At 38.3% G+C, this 18,698-nt stretch overlaps 2 protein-coding genes across 2 annotated transcripts; one reads left to right on the top strand and one right to left on the bottom strand.

Moving 5' to 3' along the window:
- Positions 1-1,872: 1,872 nt before the first annotated feature.
- On the bottom strand, positions 1,873-13,554 carry LOC103514066 (importin subunit beta-like). Its single transcript, XM_026827113.1, has 14 exons — positions 13,533-13,554; positions 12,684-12,838; positions 11,604-11,635; positions 11,129-11,417; positions 9,701-9,952; positions 8,965-9,194; positions 7,892-8,059; positions 7,274-7,367; positions 6,392-6,512; positions 5,463-5,620; positions 5,200-5,310; positions 4,772-4,885; positions 3,840-3,997; positions 1,873-1,933 (listed from the first exon to the last, which is right to left on the bottom strand). Exons 1-14 carry the CDS (start codon positions 13,552-13,554, stop codon positions 1,873-1,875), a joined length of 1,965 nt encoding a protein of 654 aa, XP_026682914.1.
- Positions 13,555-14,744: 1,190 nt separating this feature from the next.
- On the top strand, positions 14,745-16,268 carry LOC103514065 (glutamic acid-rich protein-like). The gene is made up of 3 exons (XM_026827112.1): positions 14,745-15,211; positions 15,471-15,823; positions 15,913-16,268. Exons 1-3 carry the CDS (start codon positions 14,745-14,747, stop codon positions 16,197-16,199), a joined length of 1,107 nt encoding a protein of 368 aa, XP_026682913.1. The 3' UTR covers positions 16,200-16,268.
- Positions 16,269-18,698: the final 2,430 nt, after the last annotated feature.

The raw sequence follows: 18,698 nt of genomic DNA, 5'->3' as shown, positions 1-18,698 counted from the left end.
CCTCCATCTCCATTTGTATGGCCAAAACTTTTGAATTGAAGAGCCCTTGGGAGGAAAAATGAGGTTTTTTTCTTCTTATATGAAGTTATAACGAAAACTACACCCTCATTCCACGAGCTCTTCACTAACTTGGACTTGGGTTAAACATATAAAATTGAAATTATAATACAAAATATAGACACAATACAATAATACCTACAACAAATCATCAATTGAATTCGCCTAACATACTCTAACAACACTTATACTTATGAACAAGGTCAAAATGATAACTAACATTCCAAACGGGTAAAAAATATCATCACAATCATTCTAAACGTAAAAAAAAGAGTAACATCAAAACATTCAACCAAAATGGGTGAAGTCAATATTCATACTGGGAAAGATTTTACCAGCTTTGTGTAAAAATATTCATTTTGGAAAAGGGGGAAGAGCTATTTGTTGAAAAAAATGTGGAGCAAAAACCATTTTGGACAAGAGTTAAACATACACTTAAACCACTGCTTTCATATCAACACATTTTAGTTAGGTACAACAACACACGCCCGTGAAAACAATATACTAACACAACACTATTAAACATGACATCATAAAAAATAAACAATATTCAATTTATAAACTTTGTCACATTGATTCTTCAACATAACATAACATTACTAAGTATTAATATTCTTAAAAAAAGGGGGGATTGTTTAGGGACTCAAACATGGCAAAAGTTAGGATTCTTATGGGAAAACAATTACATACATACAAAAGATTTCGTTTATTCCTCGCCCTATTCCAAAGGAACAGAGAGGACAATGGCTTAAGCTTAATTTAACCTAAAATTTTTGTTTATTTTATTTTTACATGAATCATTCTGTACATCGCCTAGAGAGAGGTGCATCCATACCACACTCACATATCCAAACAATAACAAGGAACAGCAAATAAGAAACGTCGCTTTCATTATTAAGAAGAAAATAAAAAAAATCTGGTGTGAACATCACACGACTTTCCTTATCCTATTGAATGCTTATTTGAGTGTTTTTTTACCCTAACTTTTACAATATCTCTAACCGTTTTGTCGGTATAGCTGAAAAACGCCAAAAAAAAACGGTCAAAATCTGTCCAAAAGCGGTCAAAATACCGCCAAGCGCAGCAACCATCTCAACCAAACGTTTTGTGTTGCATCCTTGTCACATATGTGAACTACATACCAAATTTCAAGTCTCTAGCTTATACCGTTCCCGAGATATTATCAAATTTCACCGAAAACCGCCAAAAAGCGGTAAAATGCCGCCAACCGTTGCACCGGTCTTAACAAAAGGTTTCGTGTCGCCCTTGTCAAATTTGACAACTACACACATACCAAATTTCAAGTCTCTAGCTCTTACCGTTCTCGAGATATTTTGTTTACACACAGACAGACACACAGACACACACACGGACCAATGGCTGAAACTTTGGATTTAGGCTCTAGGGACCTCAAAACGTGTTTTGGCACTAAAAATCACACGGACCAATGGCTGAAACTTTGGATTTAGGCTCTAGGGACCTCAAAACGTGTTTTAACACTAAAAACTGACCATTGAAAATTTGACCCGATTACATTACTTTCCTTCCTATAGGATAAGGAAAGTAAAAACTAAATAAATGAATGAATGAAGAAAGGTTAAGAGGATTAGAACTGAGTAGGTCACATGCCAAGGGTACAAGTGGAAAAGATATTAAATTTGGGATACTCAGGTGGTGGTCATACACAGAGTTAGGCTAGGTTGGGCTTAGAATAAAAGAAGAAGAATAAAAATAAATAAAATAAACGAGAAAAGAAAGTAATAATCAATTTTTTTTTTCCATTTATTTCTTTTTATTTTCCAAGTTGAGTCGTGTCTAGCCCTGTGTATAAGCATATCTTGAGGTTAGGAGGGACTGCAGATCGTTGTACTGAGTTCTGAAACAGAACATGGTAAACATGAGTTACAAATGTCGGGACATTGACCATTAGGTCCCAATATTTTTCTACAATGGAACTGCTGGCTTACCTACAAGGCTGGACAGAGTTAAGGGAACATAATGCGGTAAACATGACTCATATTGTAAGGAACAGTGAAACAAACAATAAATTTATTGATGGACTGCCCAAATTTTGGATTGTCAAAACAACACAGCATAAGTTTCAGACAAAGTTGTTGGATAATTGAGGTAAGTATACCGAATGAACATGATTATTAGGAACAGATCATGTACGTGTTACTTTTCTATGAATGGGAGTGTAAGGACTATGAAATGTGGGGTGGATATAGCAAATAAATTGACAGAAGCGGAGAGGAGAAAAAAAATCCCATATTTAAAAATTTAACTAAATTACCGCTCGAAATGAATTCTCGTATCTCTTAAAACTTAAAAATTATTTAATGACTCACAAAAACTCTGTATAAAAAATCATTCCCTGAGGGCGAGGGGGACCTAGACAACTCACTTAAACCTAAAGAAAAGTACACTTCGAAAAATATTAAGACACACGCGCCCTAGGAAATTGGAGACAAAAAAATGTAGTTTCGGTAATTGAAAATTCATTATTCTATCAATTTGTTAAAAAATAGTTTTTTTTCTATATAAAAAAAATATGAGATCACAGACATACGTTATAAATCACACAACACAACATAATACATGCACACATATATATCTCATGTGACATATTATTATCATTATTCAACATAGGAGGGAGGGGGGACTTGATGTTAAGGAGGGGGGAGGGGGGATTGTTTAGGGACTCAAACATGGCAAAAGTTAGGATTCTTATGGGAAAACAATTACATACATACAAAAGATTTCGTTTATTTCTCGTCCTATTCCAAAGGAACAGAGAGGATAATGGCTTAAGCTTAATTTAACCTAAAATTTTTGTTTATTTTATTTTTACATGAATCATACTGTACATCGCCTAGAGAGAGGTGCATCTATACCACACTCACATATCCAAACAATAACAAGGAACAGCAAAATAAGAAACGTCGCTTTCATTGTGAAGAAGAAAATAAAATAAAAACTAAATAAATGAATGAATCAAAAAAGGTTAAGAGGATTAGAACTGAGTAGGTCACATGCCAAGGGTACAAGTGGAAAAGATATTAAATTTGGGATACCCAGGTGGTGGTCATACACAGAGTTAGGCTAGGTTGGGCTTAGAATAAAAGAAAAAGAATAAAAATAAATAAAATAAACGAGAAAAGAAAGTAATAATAAATTTTTTTCCATTTATTTCTTTTTATTTTCCAAGTTGAGTCGAGCCTAGCCCTGTGTATAAGCATATCTTGAGGTTCAAAATTTTTTCAAATGTTATTTTTGACGAACACTGTTTTATTTCCCTTACCGTATATCATAGTAGGAAGGAAAGTAGTGTAGTCGGCTGAATATTTTTTCTTTCGTCACTTATTCTTGGCATTGGACCCCTCAAGAAGGGTAGAAATTTCGAAGGGTGAATTTTTTCTCAATAGAATTGAAATATCTAATGAAGAATGTAAAGGATTATCAGACAAAGTTGTTGGATAATTGAGGTAGGTATACCGAATGAACATGATTATTAGGAACAGATTATGTACGTGTTACTTTTCTATGACTGGGAGTATAAGGACTATAAAATGTGGGATGGATATAGCAAATAAATTGACAGAAGCGGAGAGGAGAAAAAAAATCCCATATTTAAAAATTTAAATAAATTACCCTGTTGGAAAAAGGTAAAATATTTGAAAATTTGGCAAAGAAAAATTGATTGATAAAATGGCCGCTCTGCAAAGTTAGAAGGTAGTTATCATGGCGGACCCTGGGATCTGGAGGTTGGGGGTTCGAGTTACCTGTCATTATGTGAGGTGATGTGAGTTCCCATCTGTAGCACATGGTTCAGTTTCTCCAAGATGACCATGGTAGTCTTCTGTACGGTCGCATAACAATCCCGTGGTGCATTCTTAACCATCTCCATCAGAGCTTCATATGCAGCAGACCGGAGATTTGCCTGCAATCAAATTATTTGGCTCTGGATGACAAAAAATCAATGTCCTATTTTATACTGCTCGAATAGGACTTAAGTGTCCGTCTATGGTTAGATTAGATGAGGCCAGTCCAGCTATCAAAAGAGTAGTAAGGCTAGTACCGGTTTAGTGTTTAAAATGGATACAAATTTTCGTTAGTAAATAAATAAGTTTCTTCAAATTGAATTGATCCCAAGGGCAAGGTAAACCCAGACCGTTGACAAATTGAGTGTGCCTGAAGGCATGTGATGTGTTCCAATCCACTACACCTCTAGTAGTAGGCTAAACAAATCCTCAAATAATTCTGAGGACAAAATTCCACACCTTGGCTGGAGAGTAGGTCTATTCTAGTCAAAGTACGGAGATTCATAAGAGTAGTGAGGCTAGTACCGGTTTAGTGGTCAAAATGGATACAAATTTTCGTTAGTAAATAAATAAGTTTCTTCAAATTAAATTGATCCCAAGGGCGAGGTAAACCCAGACCCTTGACAAATTGAGTGTGCCTGAAGGCATGTGATATGTTCCAATACACTACACCTCTAGTAGTAGGCTAAACAAATCCTCAAATAATACTGAGGACAAAATTCCAGACCTTGGCTGGAGAGTAGGTCTGTTTTTTTCTTACAATATAGTCAAAGTACGGAGAGTCAAATAATACTGAGGACAAAATTCCACACCTTGGCTGGAGAGTAGGTCTGTTCTATTGTTACAATATAGTCAAAGTACGGAGATAGACAGTATGTCTATTTTATTCTTACCTGGGCTCCGTCAGGACGGTCTGTAGTTTCCAGGAGACGTTGTACAATATAGTCAAAGTACGGAGATAGACAGTAGGTCTCTGGCTGTAGAGCTTCATCCGAGTCTGTAGCCATTTCAGACCCTTGACAAATTGAGTGTGCCTGAAGGCATGTGATGTGTTCCAATCCACTACACCTCTAGTAGTAGGCTAAACAAATCCTCAAAAAATAATTCTGAGGACAAAATTCCACACCTTGGCTGGAGAGTAGGTCTGTTCTATTGTTACAATATAGTCAAAGTACGGAGATAGACAGTATGTCTATTTTATTCTTACCTGGGCTCCGTCAGGACGGTCTGTAGTTTCCAGGAGACGTTGTACAATATAGTCAAAGTACGGAGATAGACAGTAGGTCTCTGGCTGTAGAGCTTCATCCGAGTCTGTAGCCATTTCATATGCAGCATCACTAAGGCCATTGAATGCCCAACATACATTGGTAGCCACACGTGGCTCTGCCTTGAGACCATTGATTAGAGCTTCCAGCAGGGGCTTCAGGAATGGCTGTGGAGAAACAAAGTGGACTAGAGGTCAAGGCCAGTTTATACGTTTCAACTCACCTTACCAACTTACTTAGACAGGATAACTGTATTTGTTTAGGATAAAATCCCACCCGGATGGGAATCGAACTCGTGACCTAAGAATGCCCAACATACATTGGTAGCCACACGTGGCTCTGCCTTGAGACCATTGATCAGAGCTTCCAGCAGGGGCTTCAGGAATGGCTGTCGAATGCCCAACATACATTGGTAGCCACACGTGGCTCTGCCTTGAGACCATTGATCAGAGCTTCCAGCAGGGGCTTCAGGAATGGCTGTGGAGAAACAAAGTGGACTAGAGGTCAAGGCATAAACTGGCCGTTTCAACTCACCTTACCAACTTACTTAGACAGGATAACTTTATTTGTTTAGGATAAAAACCCACCCGGATGGGAATCGAACTTGTAACCTGGATGGCTGTCGAGAAACAAAGTGGACTAGAGGTCAAGGCCAGTTTATACGTTTCAACTCACCTTACCAACTTACTTAGACAGGATAACTTTATTTGTTTAGGATAAAATCCCACCCGGATGGGAATCGAACTCGGAACCTAATGGTCACCCTTCAAGCGAACTAGACTGGCAGGCTGGCACACTGTTGATATTGGAGATTTTCTTCAAAAGCACCATGTAGATTACAAAATAACTAGCATATTTCATGCAAATCATAAAGCCGTCAATATAAAAAGAAAGTATTGGAATCGGCACAAATTTATAAAATCGAGAAATGGGTGAAAATATTGAAATAGTCACAATCGAAATAAGAGTACAATTTATTATCAAACGTGTTATGCCTCACGCAGCGGTCTATCAGAGCTAACCGTGCCCCAATAATTATGCAATCATATATTATTTGTCTAGTATTCAGAGACACAGCACACAAGATAAGCAACACATCCACCTTTCTAAATTTCCACTCATATCAAATAGACATCAACGGGAAAACACCAAGTAAAGAAAAGAAAATATCGCCTTATTTCTAGCCAGAGAATACTCTCTGGTTGGGTGGAACACCATACTGGTTGATTTTAGAGAATACTCACCAACTATTCTGATTAGTTTTAGCGGCTTTCCTGATCTCCTTGGTGGCCCAGTTGGACACCTGTTTGGTCTTGGCCATGGTAGAGCGTCTTGTAGTGTCTAATTGAATTTTCGACTGGCATTTCAACTCCGTGATAAATACTCAAACATCAAATACCATTGAAAAGTAAACACCCCCCTATTCCAAATTTAAACTCGTGTGTGTACTAAAATCTTTTCAAGAGAAACCAACGAAGCAGCAAGACAGAAGCTCAGCATTAACGTAGCAGAAATAACAACACAATCTAAATCTAGCGGATCCTGAAATGTTATTTTTGACGAACACTGTTTTATTTCCCTTACCGTATATCATAGTAGGAAGGAAAGTAATGTAGTCGGCTGAATATTTTTTCTTTCGTCACTTATTCTTGGCATTTGACCCCTCAAGAAGGGTAGAAATTTCGAAGGGTGAATTTTTTCTCAATAGAATTGAAATATCTAATGAAGAATGTAAAGGATTAGAGCATAGGGTAGCAAAGCCCTAAGGGTGGCTACAAAAGTCAAATAAGACAGAGTACCTACGATAAAAGTTGAATTAACAGTTAATTCCAACGTATAATACTCAGTTAGTTCCTTCTCCACATTAATTTTCTACAAGGCACGCACAATTAATTGCAAAGGTGGCACTTAGTAATGCCTTGATATCCACAAAAGTTGTTGAGACTCTGCTGTATCACAAATCAATTCAACACAATAGTTGTGAAAAGACTCTGCTGTATCACAAATCAATTCAACACGGACTTTACAAAATTCTAGAAGAAAGGTGAAATATCAAAAAACTTGCCTCTCACCTGATAAGCATTATGATTTTTGAGTCCCATTAAGAGGTAGGTAAGGTTTATCACTCACCTGATAAGCATTATGATTCTTGAGTCCCATGAGGAGGTAAGGTTTATCACTCACCTGATAAGCATTATGATTCTTGAGTCTCATTAACGTATAACTTTCCTGAAATGCATTGATTTTACATTTCTGTTACCGAAAAGAGTAAAATACAAAATAATTAACGAAATTTTTATTCAAACCAGGAGAGAAAAGAACATTGGGTTCAAGTACCTCATCTGAAAACTAGGTCGTGCTAAACATTGCTTAACAATAGTGGTTCGATGATGACAGCTAACAACGTATAGATAGGACTAACCCAAATTCCAGGGCTATTTGCCCTTTACACCAAAGTCTCAGACACGTTGAAATAAAGAAGAAAAATCTGGTGTGAACATCACACGACTTTCGTCATCCTATTGAATGACGCTTATTTTGGGTGTTCTTGTTCTTATAGCCAAACTTTTACAATATCTCTAATCGTTTAGTCGGTATAGCTAAAAACCGCCAAAAAGGGGTCAATATACCGCCAACCGCAGCACCTATCTCAACCAAACGTTTTGAGTTGCATCCTTGTCACATTTGTAAACTACATACCAAATTTCAAGTCTCTAGCTCTTACCGTTCTCGAGATAGAATACTCACCAACTATTCTGATTAGTTTTAGCGGCTTTCCTGATCTCCTTGGTGGCCCAGTTGGACACCTGTTTGGTCTTGGCCATGGTAGAGCGTCTACCCTGCACCAGAAGTTGCTGTACTGGCTCCACATCTATGATCTTGTAGAACTTGCCCTCGTAAGCACTCATCAGATCACTGCAAACCAAATCAGACACAGAGGTTCAGTCAACTGTGCAACTCAGAATAAAAACGGCTGTACGGGGCCCATCTTTTCGATCAATCGACTCCAAATGTAACTCACTCAAGAAAAAGGCCCCCGGCTCCACATCTATGATCTTGTAGAACTTGCCCTCGTAAGCACTCATCAGATCTCTGCAAACCAAATCAGACACAGAGGTTCAGTCAACTGTGCAACTCAGAAAAAGGGCTGTACGGGGCCCATCTTTTCGCTCAATCGACTCCAAATGCAACTCACTCAAGAAAAAGGCCCCTCCAATCCAACCCATAATGAGCAAATGGCCCCCAAGTACCAGCCAAATTTCAACAAAATTGGACAAAACCATCCGAGAATAAACCTGAATCATTTGTAAATTTTAATTTATTTAGATAATTTTAACAAAGTTGGTATTTTTTTCTTTTCTTTTTACAAATAAGCTATTTTAAATACTGATGATGCTCTCACAGGAGAAACATGTCTCAATAAACATCTAATTGACAGAACGATAGTGAAGTCTCGGTTTAGGTCGACTAGGTTTGGATAAGTCCTTCTATGGGGACAGACACACAGACGACACCGAAGCGAATACAATAACCCGTCCCTTATATGTACCTTTTTTTATTATTACTATCGTAATAATAAAGGAAGGACGGGCTAAAAATCGACTTTCTGAGTTTTCTATATCGTTGGAAAGAGCGCGAAAAGATCTACATTTTATATTGGTCGCAAACTTCTTTTTAGTGTTATATCTATTGAAATGAGAGCAAAAACAAAATGGCTATCTCTATTTAAACTTTAACTAGTCCTAAACTTTGACTCCATTTATCTCAAAACACATTTTTTCTGGGCTTAGTCCGCTCTGCCTCTTATCCATTCAACTCACCCCACTAGTCCAGCACAGTTGGCTATATTGGAGTCGGAATGCTCGGGTTCCAGCGCAATGATCTTGATGAGTTCTACCACGTGAGGGACATGGGGTTCCAACAGTGCCAGGTCTGGGGACGGAGCCCCGGGGGTGGGATTATCACCTCGTAGCCCCTGCACTATTCCAGTGTAGGCTTCCAGCACACCATCACGCAGCTCATTCAGATATTCAATCATGTCGAAGTCCGTCTGAAATAATAGAATTGAATAGAGATACACTAGGGTAATGGTCAGTTGTCAGGTAATGGTCAGTTCCCAAGTAAAATGTTGTGAGTAGCCCCTGCACTATTCCAGTGTAGGCTTCCAGCACACCATCACGCAGCTCATTCAGATATTCAATCATGTCGAAGTCCGTCTGAAATGATAGAATTGAATAGAGATACACTTGGGGATTAGAGGGTAAACAATTGGAATGGGTGGTCAGTTCCCAAGTAAAATGTTGTGAAAAACTCAATAATGAAGTCGAAACGGTGGGAAAGTATCTTTAAAAGGTCAAAAACTCCATTTGTCTCTGCTTTTTTTTATATCGATTTATCTCGGGATCTAGAAATCGTAGAAAAAATCCATCTTCATCTTAGAGCTTCTTAACGAGAAATCCTCAAAGTAGATTGAACAAAATATCAATACCAATATCTAGAGTAAATGAAGCTTAGAGCTATGTAGTTGTTCTATTAGTTTTTAAAAATGTTTCTTACCCTGTCAACTTGTGCGGCAGATGCCTGTACCAATGTCTGCAGTACCACATCCAGATATTTCTTAAAGTCAGGTCCAATACTGATCGCTATGTCTCCAAACACAGACAGGATCTGCGGCTTCACTGAACGGTTCACGTTGGTATCGCCCAGGTTCTCCAATAGAAGGGTCATGAGTTCATCACAGTGCGGCAAGATTTTGGACTTCATAGCGCGAGCGATGTCCCCAATGAGACCGACAGCTGATGTCACCACCTAAACAGGAAGGGAAGGGAAAATTAAAATGAAGTATGTATATTATACATCAGGGTTTAATACAACCTCCGTGGCTGAGTGGGTATCACACTAGGCTTGCACACCGAAAGTCTCAGGTTCAACTCCCGGCGGGGTTGAAGTTTTTTCAGCTCTTTGCTTGGAGTTCGGGGTGCTCTCAGCCTAGTGAGGACAAATGAGTTGCTATTTTAATCGAGTAGCGACCAGACTTTCATCGAGTAGCAACCAGTGGTGGCATTATCAGTGTAAAAAGATTAATGAAATATATTAATTGCAAAGGTGGCACTTAGTAATGCCTTGATATCCACAAAAGTTGTTGAAAGACTCTGCTGTATCACAAATCAATTCAACACAAAAGTTGTGAAAAAACTGCTGTATCACAAATCAATTCAACACGGACTTTACGAAATTCTAGAAGAAAGGTGAAACATCAAAAAACTTCCCTCTCGAGTTGCTATTTTAATCGAGTAGCGACCAGACTTTCATCGAGTAGCAACCAGTGGTGGCATTATCAGTGTAAAAAGATTAATGAAATATGGAAATTAATTGCAAAGGTGGCACTTAGTAATGCCTTGATATCCACAAAAGTTGTTGAGACTCTGCTGTATCACAAATCAATTCAACACAAAAGTTGTGAAAAGACTCTGCTGTATCACAAATCAATTTAACACGGACTTTACAAAATTCTAGAAGAAAGGTGAAATATCAAAAAACGTGCCTCTCGCCTGATAAGCATTATGATTCTTAGAAAGGTGAGAGGAGGTAAGGTTTATCACTCACCTGATAAGCATTATGATTCTTGAGTCCCATGAGGAGGTAAGGTTTATCACTCACTTGATAAGCATTATGATTCTTGAGTCCCATGAGGAGGTAAGGTTTATCACTCACCTGATAAGCATTATGATTCTTGAGTCCCATGAGGAGGTAAGGTTTATCACTCACCTGATAAGCATTATGATACTTGAGTCCCATGAGGAGGTAAGGTTTATCACTCACCTGATAAGCATTATGATTCTTGAGTCCCATGAGGAGGTAAGGTTTATCACTCACCTGATAAGCATTATGATTCTTGAGTCCCATGAGGAGGTAAGGTTTATCACTTACCTGATAAGCATTATGATACTTGAGTCCCATGAGGAGGTAAGGTTTATCACTCACCTGATAAGCATTATGATTCTTGAGTCCCATGAGGAGGTAAGGTTTGAAGGCGTCCATATACTTGACAAAGCCCTCCCCCAGTACCTCGACTAGTGTGGACACGGCCATCAGAGCATCCTCCTGCACACCACCCCCATCACCTCCAGCCTTACCCACGTCACTACTGAGCATGCGCAGTAGTGCTGTCATGATGGCATCAGATATCTGGGGCGCATCCTGGGGCGTCACCTTGCGCAGTACACTTTGCAGTGTGGCGCATAGGAGGGACTGCAGATCGTTGTACTGAGTTCTGAAACAGAACAATACATGGTAAACATGAGTTACAAATGTCGGGGCATTGACCATTAGGTCCCAATATTTTTCTACAATGGAACTGCTGGCTTACCTACAAGGCTGGACAGGAATTTAGGTGTGCCTGGTTCATGGGAGAGTTAAGGTAAACATGACTCATATTGTAAGGAAAAGAGAAACAAACGTAGGAGGGACTGCAGATCGTTGTACTGAGTTCTGAAACAGAACATGGTAAACATGAGTTACAAATGTCGGGACATTGACCATTAGGTCATTTTCCTACGCGCGTCCCAATATTTTTCTACAATGGATTTGCTGGCTTACCTACAAGGCTGCCTGGTTCATGGGAGAGTTAAGGTAAACATGACTCATATTGTAAGGAACAGAGAAACAAACAATAAATTTATTGATGGACTGCCCAAATTTTGGATTGTCAAAACAACACGGCATAAGTTTCAGACAAAGTTGTTGGATAATTGAGGTAGGTATACCGAATGAACATGATTATTAGGAACAGATTATGTACGTGTTACTTTTCTATGAATGGGAGTGTAAGGACTATAAAATGTGGGGTGGATATAGCAAATACATTGACAGAAGCGGAGAGGAGAAAAAAAATCCCATATTTAAAGATTTAAATAAATTACCGTGTTGGAAAAAGGTAAAATGAGGGGGGATTGTTTAGGGACTCAAACATGGCAAAAGTTAGGATTCTTATGGGAAAACAATTACATACATACAAAAGATTTCGTTTATTTCTCGTCCTATTCCAAAGGAACAGAGAGGATAATGGCTTAAGCTTAATTTAACCTAAAATTTTTGTTTATTTTATTTTTACATGAATCATACTGTACATCGCCTAGAGAGAGGTGCATCTATACCACACTCACATATCCAAACAATAACAAGGAACAGCAAAATAAGAAACGTCGCTTTCATTGTGAAGAAGAAAATAAAATAAAAACTAAATAAATGAATGAATCAAAAAAGGTTAAGAGGATTAGAACTGAGTAGGTCACATGCCAAGGGTACAAGTGGAAAAGATATTAAATTTGGGATACCCAGGTACCCTATCTTCCTATCTTTCATAACTCCATAGGTTCTGTGGCATAGCTCACCAATTAATGCATGAAGTCAAATTATATTATACATACATAGTCAGAGAGCAACACGAAGACTGCTTTTTTTTTTTTTTTTTTTTTTTTTTACATTATATTATACGTAATTGAACAACTGAAACCCTAAAGTCAAAAGTTCCACTTACCTCAGCAATAGCAGACTCTGGTGTGATCTCGCAGATTCTACCAAACACCCAAGCACATGTATCCCTCACCACTACACTTGGGTCGTACATGAGTTTGATGAGAGTGGGTACGGCTTTCTGTACGAGAGGTCCTACTGTAGCACTTTCCAGACCACCTGGGAATATACCAACATTATAGGCTATTTTCCGGTTCTTTTATTATCCAGAACAAAAAGCACTGTGGTGGGGATAAAAAAAGTGACCACAGTGGAATATTTTGGATTAGGAAAAATTTCCATTTCTCATAAATAAAATACCCCTATTGTGTTTAAATTTTTCATTTTCAAATAAACACAATGTTACAGGGTTCACAAAATTGGCCAAAACTTGTCGTAGAAAAGAGATAGGAAGATGATTCTTTCACAGTCATGGTCAGATCAAAGTTTGCTATCAAAAAATGCAGACTCCCCACAAAGGGCGTAAATGACATTACACCCTTTTTTCTAGATCACAACTCATTTAATAATAATGGTTTGATGGATAAAATCAAGAGTTTTCAAGAATCCCAGGTCTGGATGAGACTTTATGTACACTAAATGGATGAGTGACATGAACAGCTATGCCTTAAGGATTCACTAACAGAAATCCGGAGTGAAGCAATGGATTTCGGCTAGTATGTCATAAAAAAATAAGACCTCATTTAAGTTTTTTAAAAGGAGCCCTAGTACATCCTGTACACTAGACTTTAGGAAAAACTCTGTAAGCATATCCAAAGACTTGACAAAAAACTAGAGAAACAATTAAAATACATTACGGAGAGCAGTAGCACTTCACCCCACCAAGTCAAGAAAGTTTGACCATTAAACATACCGCTCTGAGACAGAGTTGCCATATGACACAGTAGAAAATCAATCAAGTGACATTCTTTTCTCCTTTTTTACTTTTTTTCAATAGTTTTTTCTTTAATATGAGAGATGTTGGGTCAATTTCAAATTGATGATTGGGAGTACAGATGTCTCTGAACAATGCATTCACACTATGGGGCACATTTCTACTTTATTTCAAGTCTCCATCCCAACTGTGCAAAAGTTAAGGGCGGCTCCACATCTATGATCTTGTAGAACTTGCCCTCGTAAGCACTCATCAGATCTCTGCAAACCAAATCAGACACAGAGGTTCAGTCAATTGTGCAACTCAGAAAAAGGGCTGTACGGGGCCCATCTTTTCGCTCAATCGACTCCAAATGCAACTGACTCAAGAAAAAGGCCCCTCCAATCCAACCCATAATGAGCAAATGGCCCCCAAGTACCAGCCAAATTTCAACAAAATTGAACAAAACCATCCGAGAATAAACCTGAATCATTTGTAAACTTTAATTTATTTAGATAATTTTAACAAAGTTGGTATTTTTTTCTTTTCTTTTTACAAATAAGCTATTTTAAATACTGATGATGCTCTCACAGGAGAAACATGTCTCAATAAACATCTAATTGACCGAACGATACTTAAGTCTCGGTTTAGGTCGACTAGGTTTGGATAAGTTCTTCTATGGGGTCAAACACACAGACGACACCGAAGCGAATACAATAACCCTTACTATCGTAATAATAAAGGAAGGACGGGCTAAAAATCGATTTTCTGAGTTTTCTATATCGTTGGAAAGAGCACGAAAAGATCTACATTTTATATTGGTCGCAAACTTCTTGTTAGTGTTATACCTATTGAAATGAGAGCAAAAACAAAATGGCTATCTCTATTTAAACTTTAACTAGTCCTAAACTTTGACGCCATTTATCTCAAAACACTTTTTCTGGACTTGGTCCGCTCTGCCTCTTAGTGGCTGTGATAGTACACCATATTCACCTTATGTAAATGGCTGTGATAGTACACCATATTCACCTTATGTAAATGGCTGTGATAGTACAGACAACTACTACAACTGCAACATCCCAAAACGCCGCAGTCCAACTGTCTGTCCACTGAAATATGATTGCAAAACCTCTAGTGAGACTGAAGATAGTATTTTTGATGACCCCCGCATTCGAAAAGTCATTCGGAAAAGCTGCCAGCTCATGAAACGCGATGCTGGACCAACTCCCAAGTGTACACCATCATACAGACGAAACAACATGCAAAACCTCTAGTGAGACTGAAGATAGTATTTTTGATGACCCCCGCATTCGAAAAGTCATTCGGAAAAGCTGCCAGCTCATGAAACAAGATGCTGGACCAACTCCCAAGTGTATACCATCATACAGACGAAACAACAAGAAGGAGAAGAAGAAGAAACACTGTTTGTGTGAGGAAGGGGAGGATGAGAGTGAAGACACAGATAGACGAGACAAAGGAAAAGGAAGGAAAGTCTCGAGTAGTAAATACAAAGCACGATCCGGTTCCAAAAGGAAATCCAACAAAAGAAAGGAGAAGAAAAACGTGGAAATTGATTTGGACATCAAACAATCTGCAGACATAATCACAACTTTAGCCAAGGTGTGTGCAGCACTCACGTCAAAACAAGATGTGGCTGATAACAAAGTTCCCGTCAAAACATCTGTACAAGAAACTCAAACTGAATGCCTAGAGCCTGAAGATAATGAACGTGACAATGATTACCAAGTGAAAATAAAAAGCGAGTATAAGAATAACAGTGAAGAGGAAGAAGAGACCAGTGAAAATGAAGACAAGAAGAAAAAAGCCAAGGCTAAGAATCAGAAGGCGGAGAGTAGAGAAAGTACACCAAAAATGAAAAAAATCAAAGTGGAACTGTTTGATTCGGAAGAAGAGAGTGAATTAAGTTCCCGTCAAAACATCTGTACAAGAAACTCAAACTGAATGCCTAGAGCCTGAAGATAATGAACGTGACAATGATTACCAAGTGAATATAAATTCCGGGTATAAGAATAACAGTGAAGAGGAAGAAGTGACCTTTGAAAATGAAGACAAGAAGAAAAAAGCCAAGGCTAAGAATCAGAAGGCGGAGAGTAGAGAAAGTACACCAAAAATGAAAAAAATTAAAGTGGAACTGTTTGATTCGGAAGAAGAGAGTGAATCTGAAGACTCGGAACTTGAAGCTGATCTTGTGTGTTGTACTGATGAAGATGAAGTTAGAAGCAAAGCTGATATCAAAGCACTTCGGCAGGAACGTAAAGCCAAGCAAAAATTGATCTTGTGTGTTGTACTGATGAAGATGAAGTTAGAAGCAAAGCTGATATCAAAGCACTTCGGCAGGAACGTAAAGCCAAGCAAAAAATGTGCCAGAACAAGTCGAAAACGCTCATCAAACGGTACAAGTCCAAGGATAAAGAACGGCGCAGACAGGATAAATTGAAACTCAAAGAGTTGAAAGAAATGGCCAAGGCCGAGATAAAAGAAAATAAACGAATCAAGAAGAAACAGTTGAAGGAAATGAAAGAGATTATGAAGGCTAAAAATGAAAGGGAGAAGTTCAAGTTCCAGGAGATGAAAGATAAATTTAAAATGACATGTAAAATGTTCAAATATAATCATGGTTCACAGGAAGAGTGCGGACCTCTCTAATATAGATCAAGCTCAACTCTGCTGATCACAAGTCATTTCTCTTCAATAAATTCGTACTTGGTGAATATTTCTATAAGATTTTTACTTTCCATTACTGTAAGTATAATATGTAATGAGAAAGTACTGTTGGTCCAAATTTTCAACAGCGGGAAATGAGTGGAAATTCCGATACAGAGTCCCCTGATTAAAAGAGTGTTTTTTAGCCGATGGTCTGTACGTTTATGAGTGCGTATGTAAGTACTGTGTATGTACATACAGGATGTTGTGCTTTTGCTTTAATACTTCAATTGTTCTTGGACGATAATTTTAAACTTTGGATTTGAAGAAACCTAACGGGGTTAACATTCTCCGCGACATAGGCAGTATACCTGTTGCAATGTAGGAAAAAGTAGAGCAAAACTTTAGAAATCGCCTCCAGCAGTGTATTGACGTCATTTGAATCGTGTAGGCACTCTTAAAATCGAACCTCCCATAATTCTTGATAATAATTCAATAATAAGAATAGCCTTTTTTTAATTGAAGTTAAAAAAAAAAAGGAAAATAACCACTCGGCACCCTGTATTATATTAATTGAGTCAGCTCCCATGATTAGGGGTCACCTGTGCTCGCGTTGCACGCGGGAGACCCGGGTTCGATTCCCGGCGGGGTCAAGAAATTTGTATCATGCAAATGATTGATTCCGTGACTGGCTATTGCAGGACCCACTCAGCCTCGTGAGGAAAATGAGTAGCTATGACATATAAATGCGCACAGCAACCGGTGCTCAGCCTCGTGAGGAAAATGAGTAGCTATGACATAGAAATAAATGCGCATAGCGACCGGTGCCAGCATGGTAGGTAAACTTGGATTTTAGGATTATTGAGATATTGGGAAAATCCTACAATGCTGCAGTGAGCACCAAACTTGTGACATAATAACACGAAGAAACTGAATTTACATGTTTTTTTTTTTTACATAATATTAATTGAACAACTGAAACCCTAAAGTCAAAGGTTCCACTTACCTCAGCAATAGCAGACTCTGGTGTGATCTCGCAGATTCTACCAAACACCCAAGCACATGTATCTCTCACCACTACACTTGGGTCGTACATGAGTTTGATGAGAGTAGGTACGGCTTTCTGTACGAGAGGTCCTACTGTAGCACTTTCCAGACCACCTGGGAATATACCAACATTACATGACACACATGGAAAACAATAGAATACCTAATCTAATATATTTTTCATTCCACTTCCCCTACTTTAGCGTCAACGCTGCGTCTTAAATCCCTGATGCGAGTCTCGAGTAGCTTCAGGTTCCGCCATAATTGTAATATTTGTAATTGTATTGAGGGAAATGAAAAAAAAATGTTTCGTAATTTCTCCACTAGATGTCTTCATGTTTGTTGAATTTAAACTTTTTACCCCCACTCCTGACGCAGAGTGAACGCCGCATCGATGCGGCGTAGGAATGAAAAACAGACCTATAGAGTTCATGATAATCATTGCTAACAACTCAAGTAATGTGTATATGTATTGCTCTATTTACAAACAAGGAACAATGTGTGACTAGTGACTGGGTTTTGCCAAACTAAGCTATTACATATTAAATTTGCATACAGGTCATGTCAACCATAAATATAGACATAATGTCTTCTCAGCAGTTATTATTAATATTTTTTAATAAAAATCTCAGGTACCTCTCTAGCATAGAGTGATGATTACTCATTTCACTTCTTGCCTCCTATTGCCCTAATATGAACAATGCATAACCTCAAAATTTCAAGACCTTGTTTTATTTCTCTGGCTTTCTTCCCTGTACAAATACATTTTGGAAATCAAAACTGATGGTGGAAAAACGAAAATTCTGCGTAGGTTCGAAGCAGAATACAGTAAGGAATGAAGATATCTTATTTCATTCGGCGATTTCCATACATAGTATTCCCTACGCATACAACGTATTTCGCAATGTATTGATTGCGACTTCGGTTCGGTTTTCATTTGTATGTTGGTGAGCTAGCACGGCCTATGTCTGATACATAATGTCAGACACCCCAGTATTTCACCAGACGGAGGAAGTGGTCTGATTGTTACATGAAATCAGTTTGCCATGAGTCAGGTAGACACAGAATGGTCTGAAATATTCCCTACGCATACAACGTATTTCGCAATGTATTGATTGCGACTTCGGTTCGGTTTTCATTTGTATGTTGGTGAGCTAGCACGGCCCATGTCTGAAACATAATGTCAGACACCCCAGTATTTCACCAGACGGAGGAAGTGGTCTGATTATTACATGAAATCAGTTTGCCATGAGTCAGGTAGACACAGATTGGTCTAAAAGTTACTCTTACCTGGCGACACAGTTTTTTCGAGAATTTGAATAAGTTGTGCTGTTGTGAGAAAAGTACAGAGTCCCCAAAGAAAAGTTCCAGTGTTTCTAGTCCGGTTAAAGAAAAACAAGATTCAGTACTCAAGAGAACCCTGGACGAAATTTGTGATTCTCCCTCATTTACTAT

The sequence above is a fragment of the Diaphorina citri genome, unplaced genomic scaffold (assembly GCF_000475195.1).
Source record: "Diaphorina citri unplaced genomic scaffold, Diaci psyllid genome assembly version 1.1 scaffold1075, whole genome shotgun sequence".
Taxonomy (NCBI): domain Eukaryota; kingdom Metazoa; phylum Arthropoda; class Insecta; order Hemiptera; family Psyllidae; genus Diaphorina; species Diaphorina citri.
Note: the sequence above shows the minus strand (reverse complement) of the source record. Positions and strands in the feature narration are given on the sequence as shown.

Bases quoted from the DNA above. Each gene is read 5' to 3' on its own strand.
- LOC103514065 (XM_026827112.1), top strand. From the start codon at position 14,745: ATGCTGGACCAACTCCCAAGTGTACACCATCATACAGACGAAACAACA. The intron at 15,212-15,470 runs ATCTGTACAAGA...TCCCGTCAAAAC, and splicing joins AACAAAGTTCCCGTCAAAAC to ATCTGTACAAGAAACTCAAA. The intron at 15,824-15,912 runs TGATCTTGTGTG...CCAAGCAAAAAA, and splicing joins ACGTAAAGCCAAGCAAAAAT to TGTGCCAGAACAAGTCGAAA.
- LOC103514066 (XM_026827113.1), bottom strand. From the start codon at position 13,554: ATGGCAACTCTGTCTCAGAGCG. The intron at 6,513-7,273 runs GTGAGTGATAAA...TTTATCACGGAG, and splicing joins AGAATCATAATGCTTATCAG to TTGAAATGCCAGTCGAAAAT. The intron at 5,311-5,462 runs GTATGTTGGGCA...GTTTCTCCACAG, and splicing joins AGCCACGTGTGGCTACCAAT to CCATTCCTGAAGCCCCTGCT.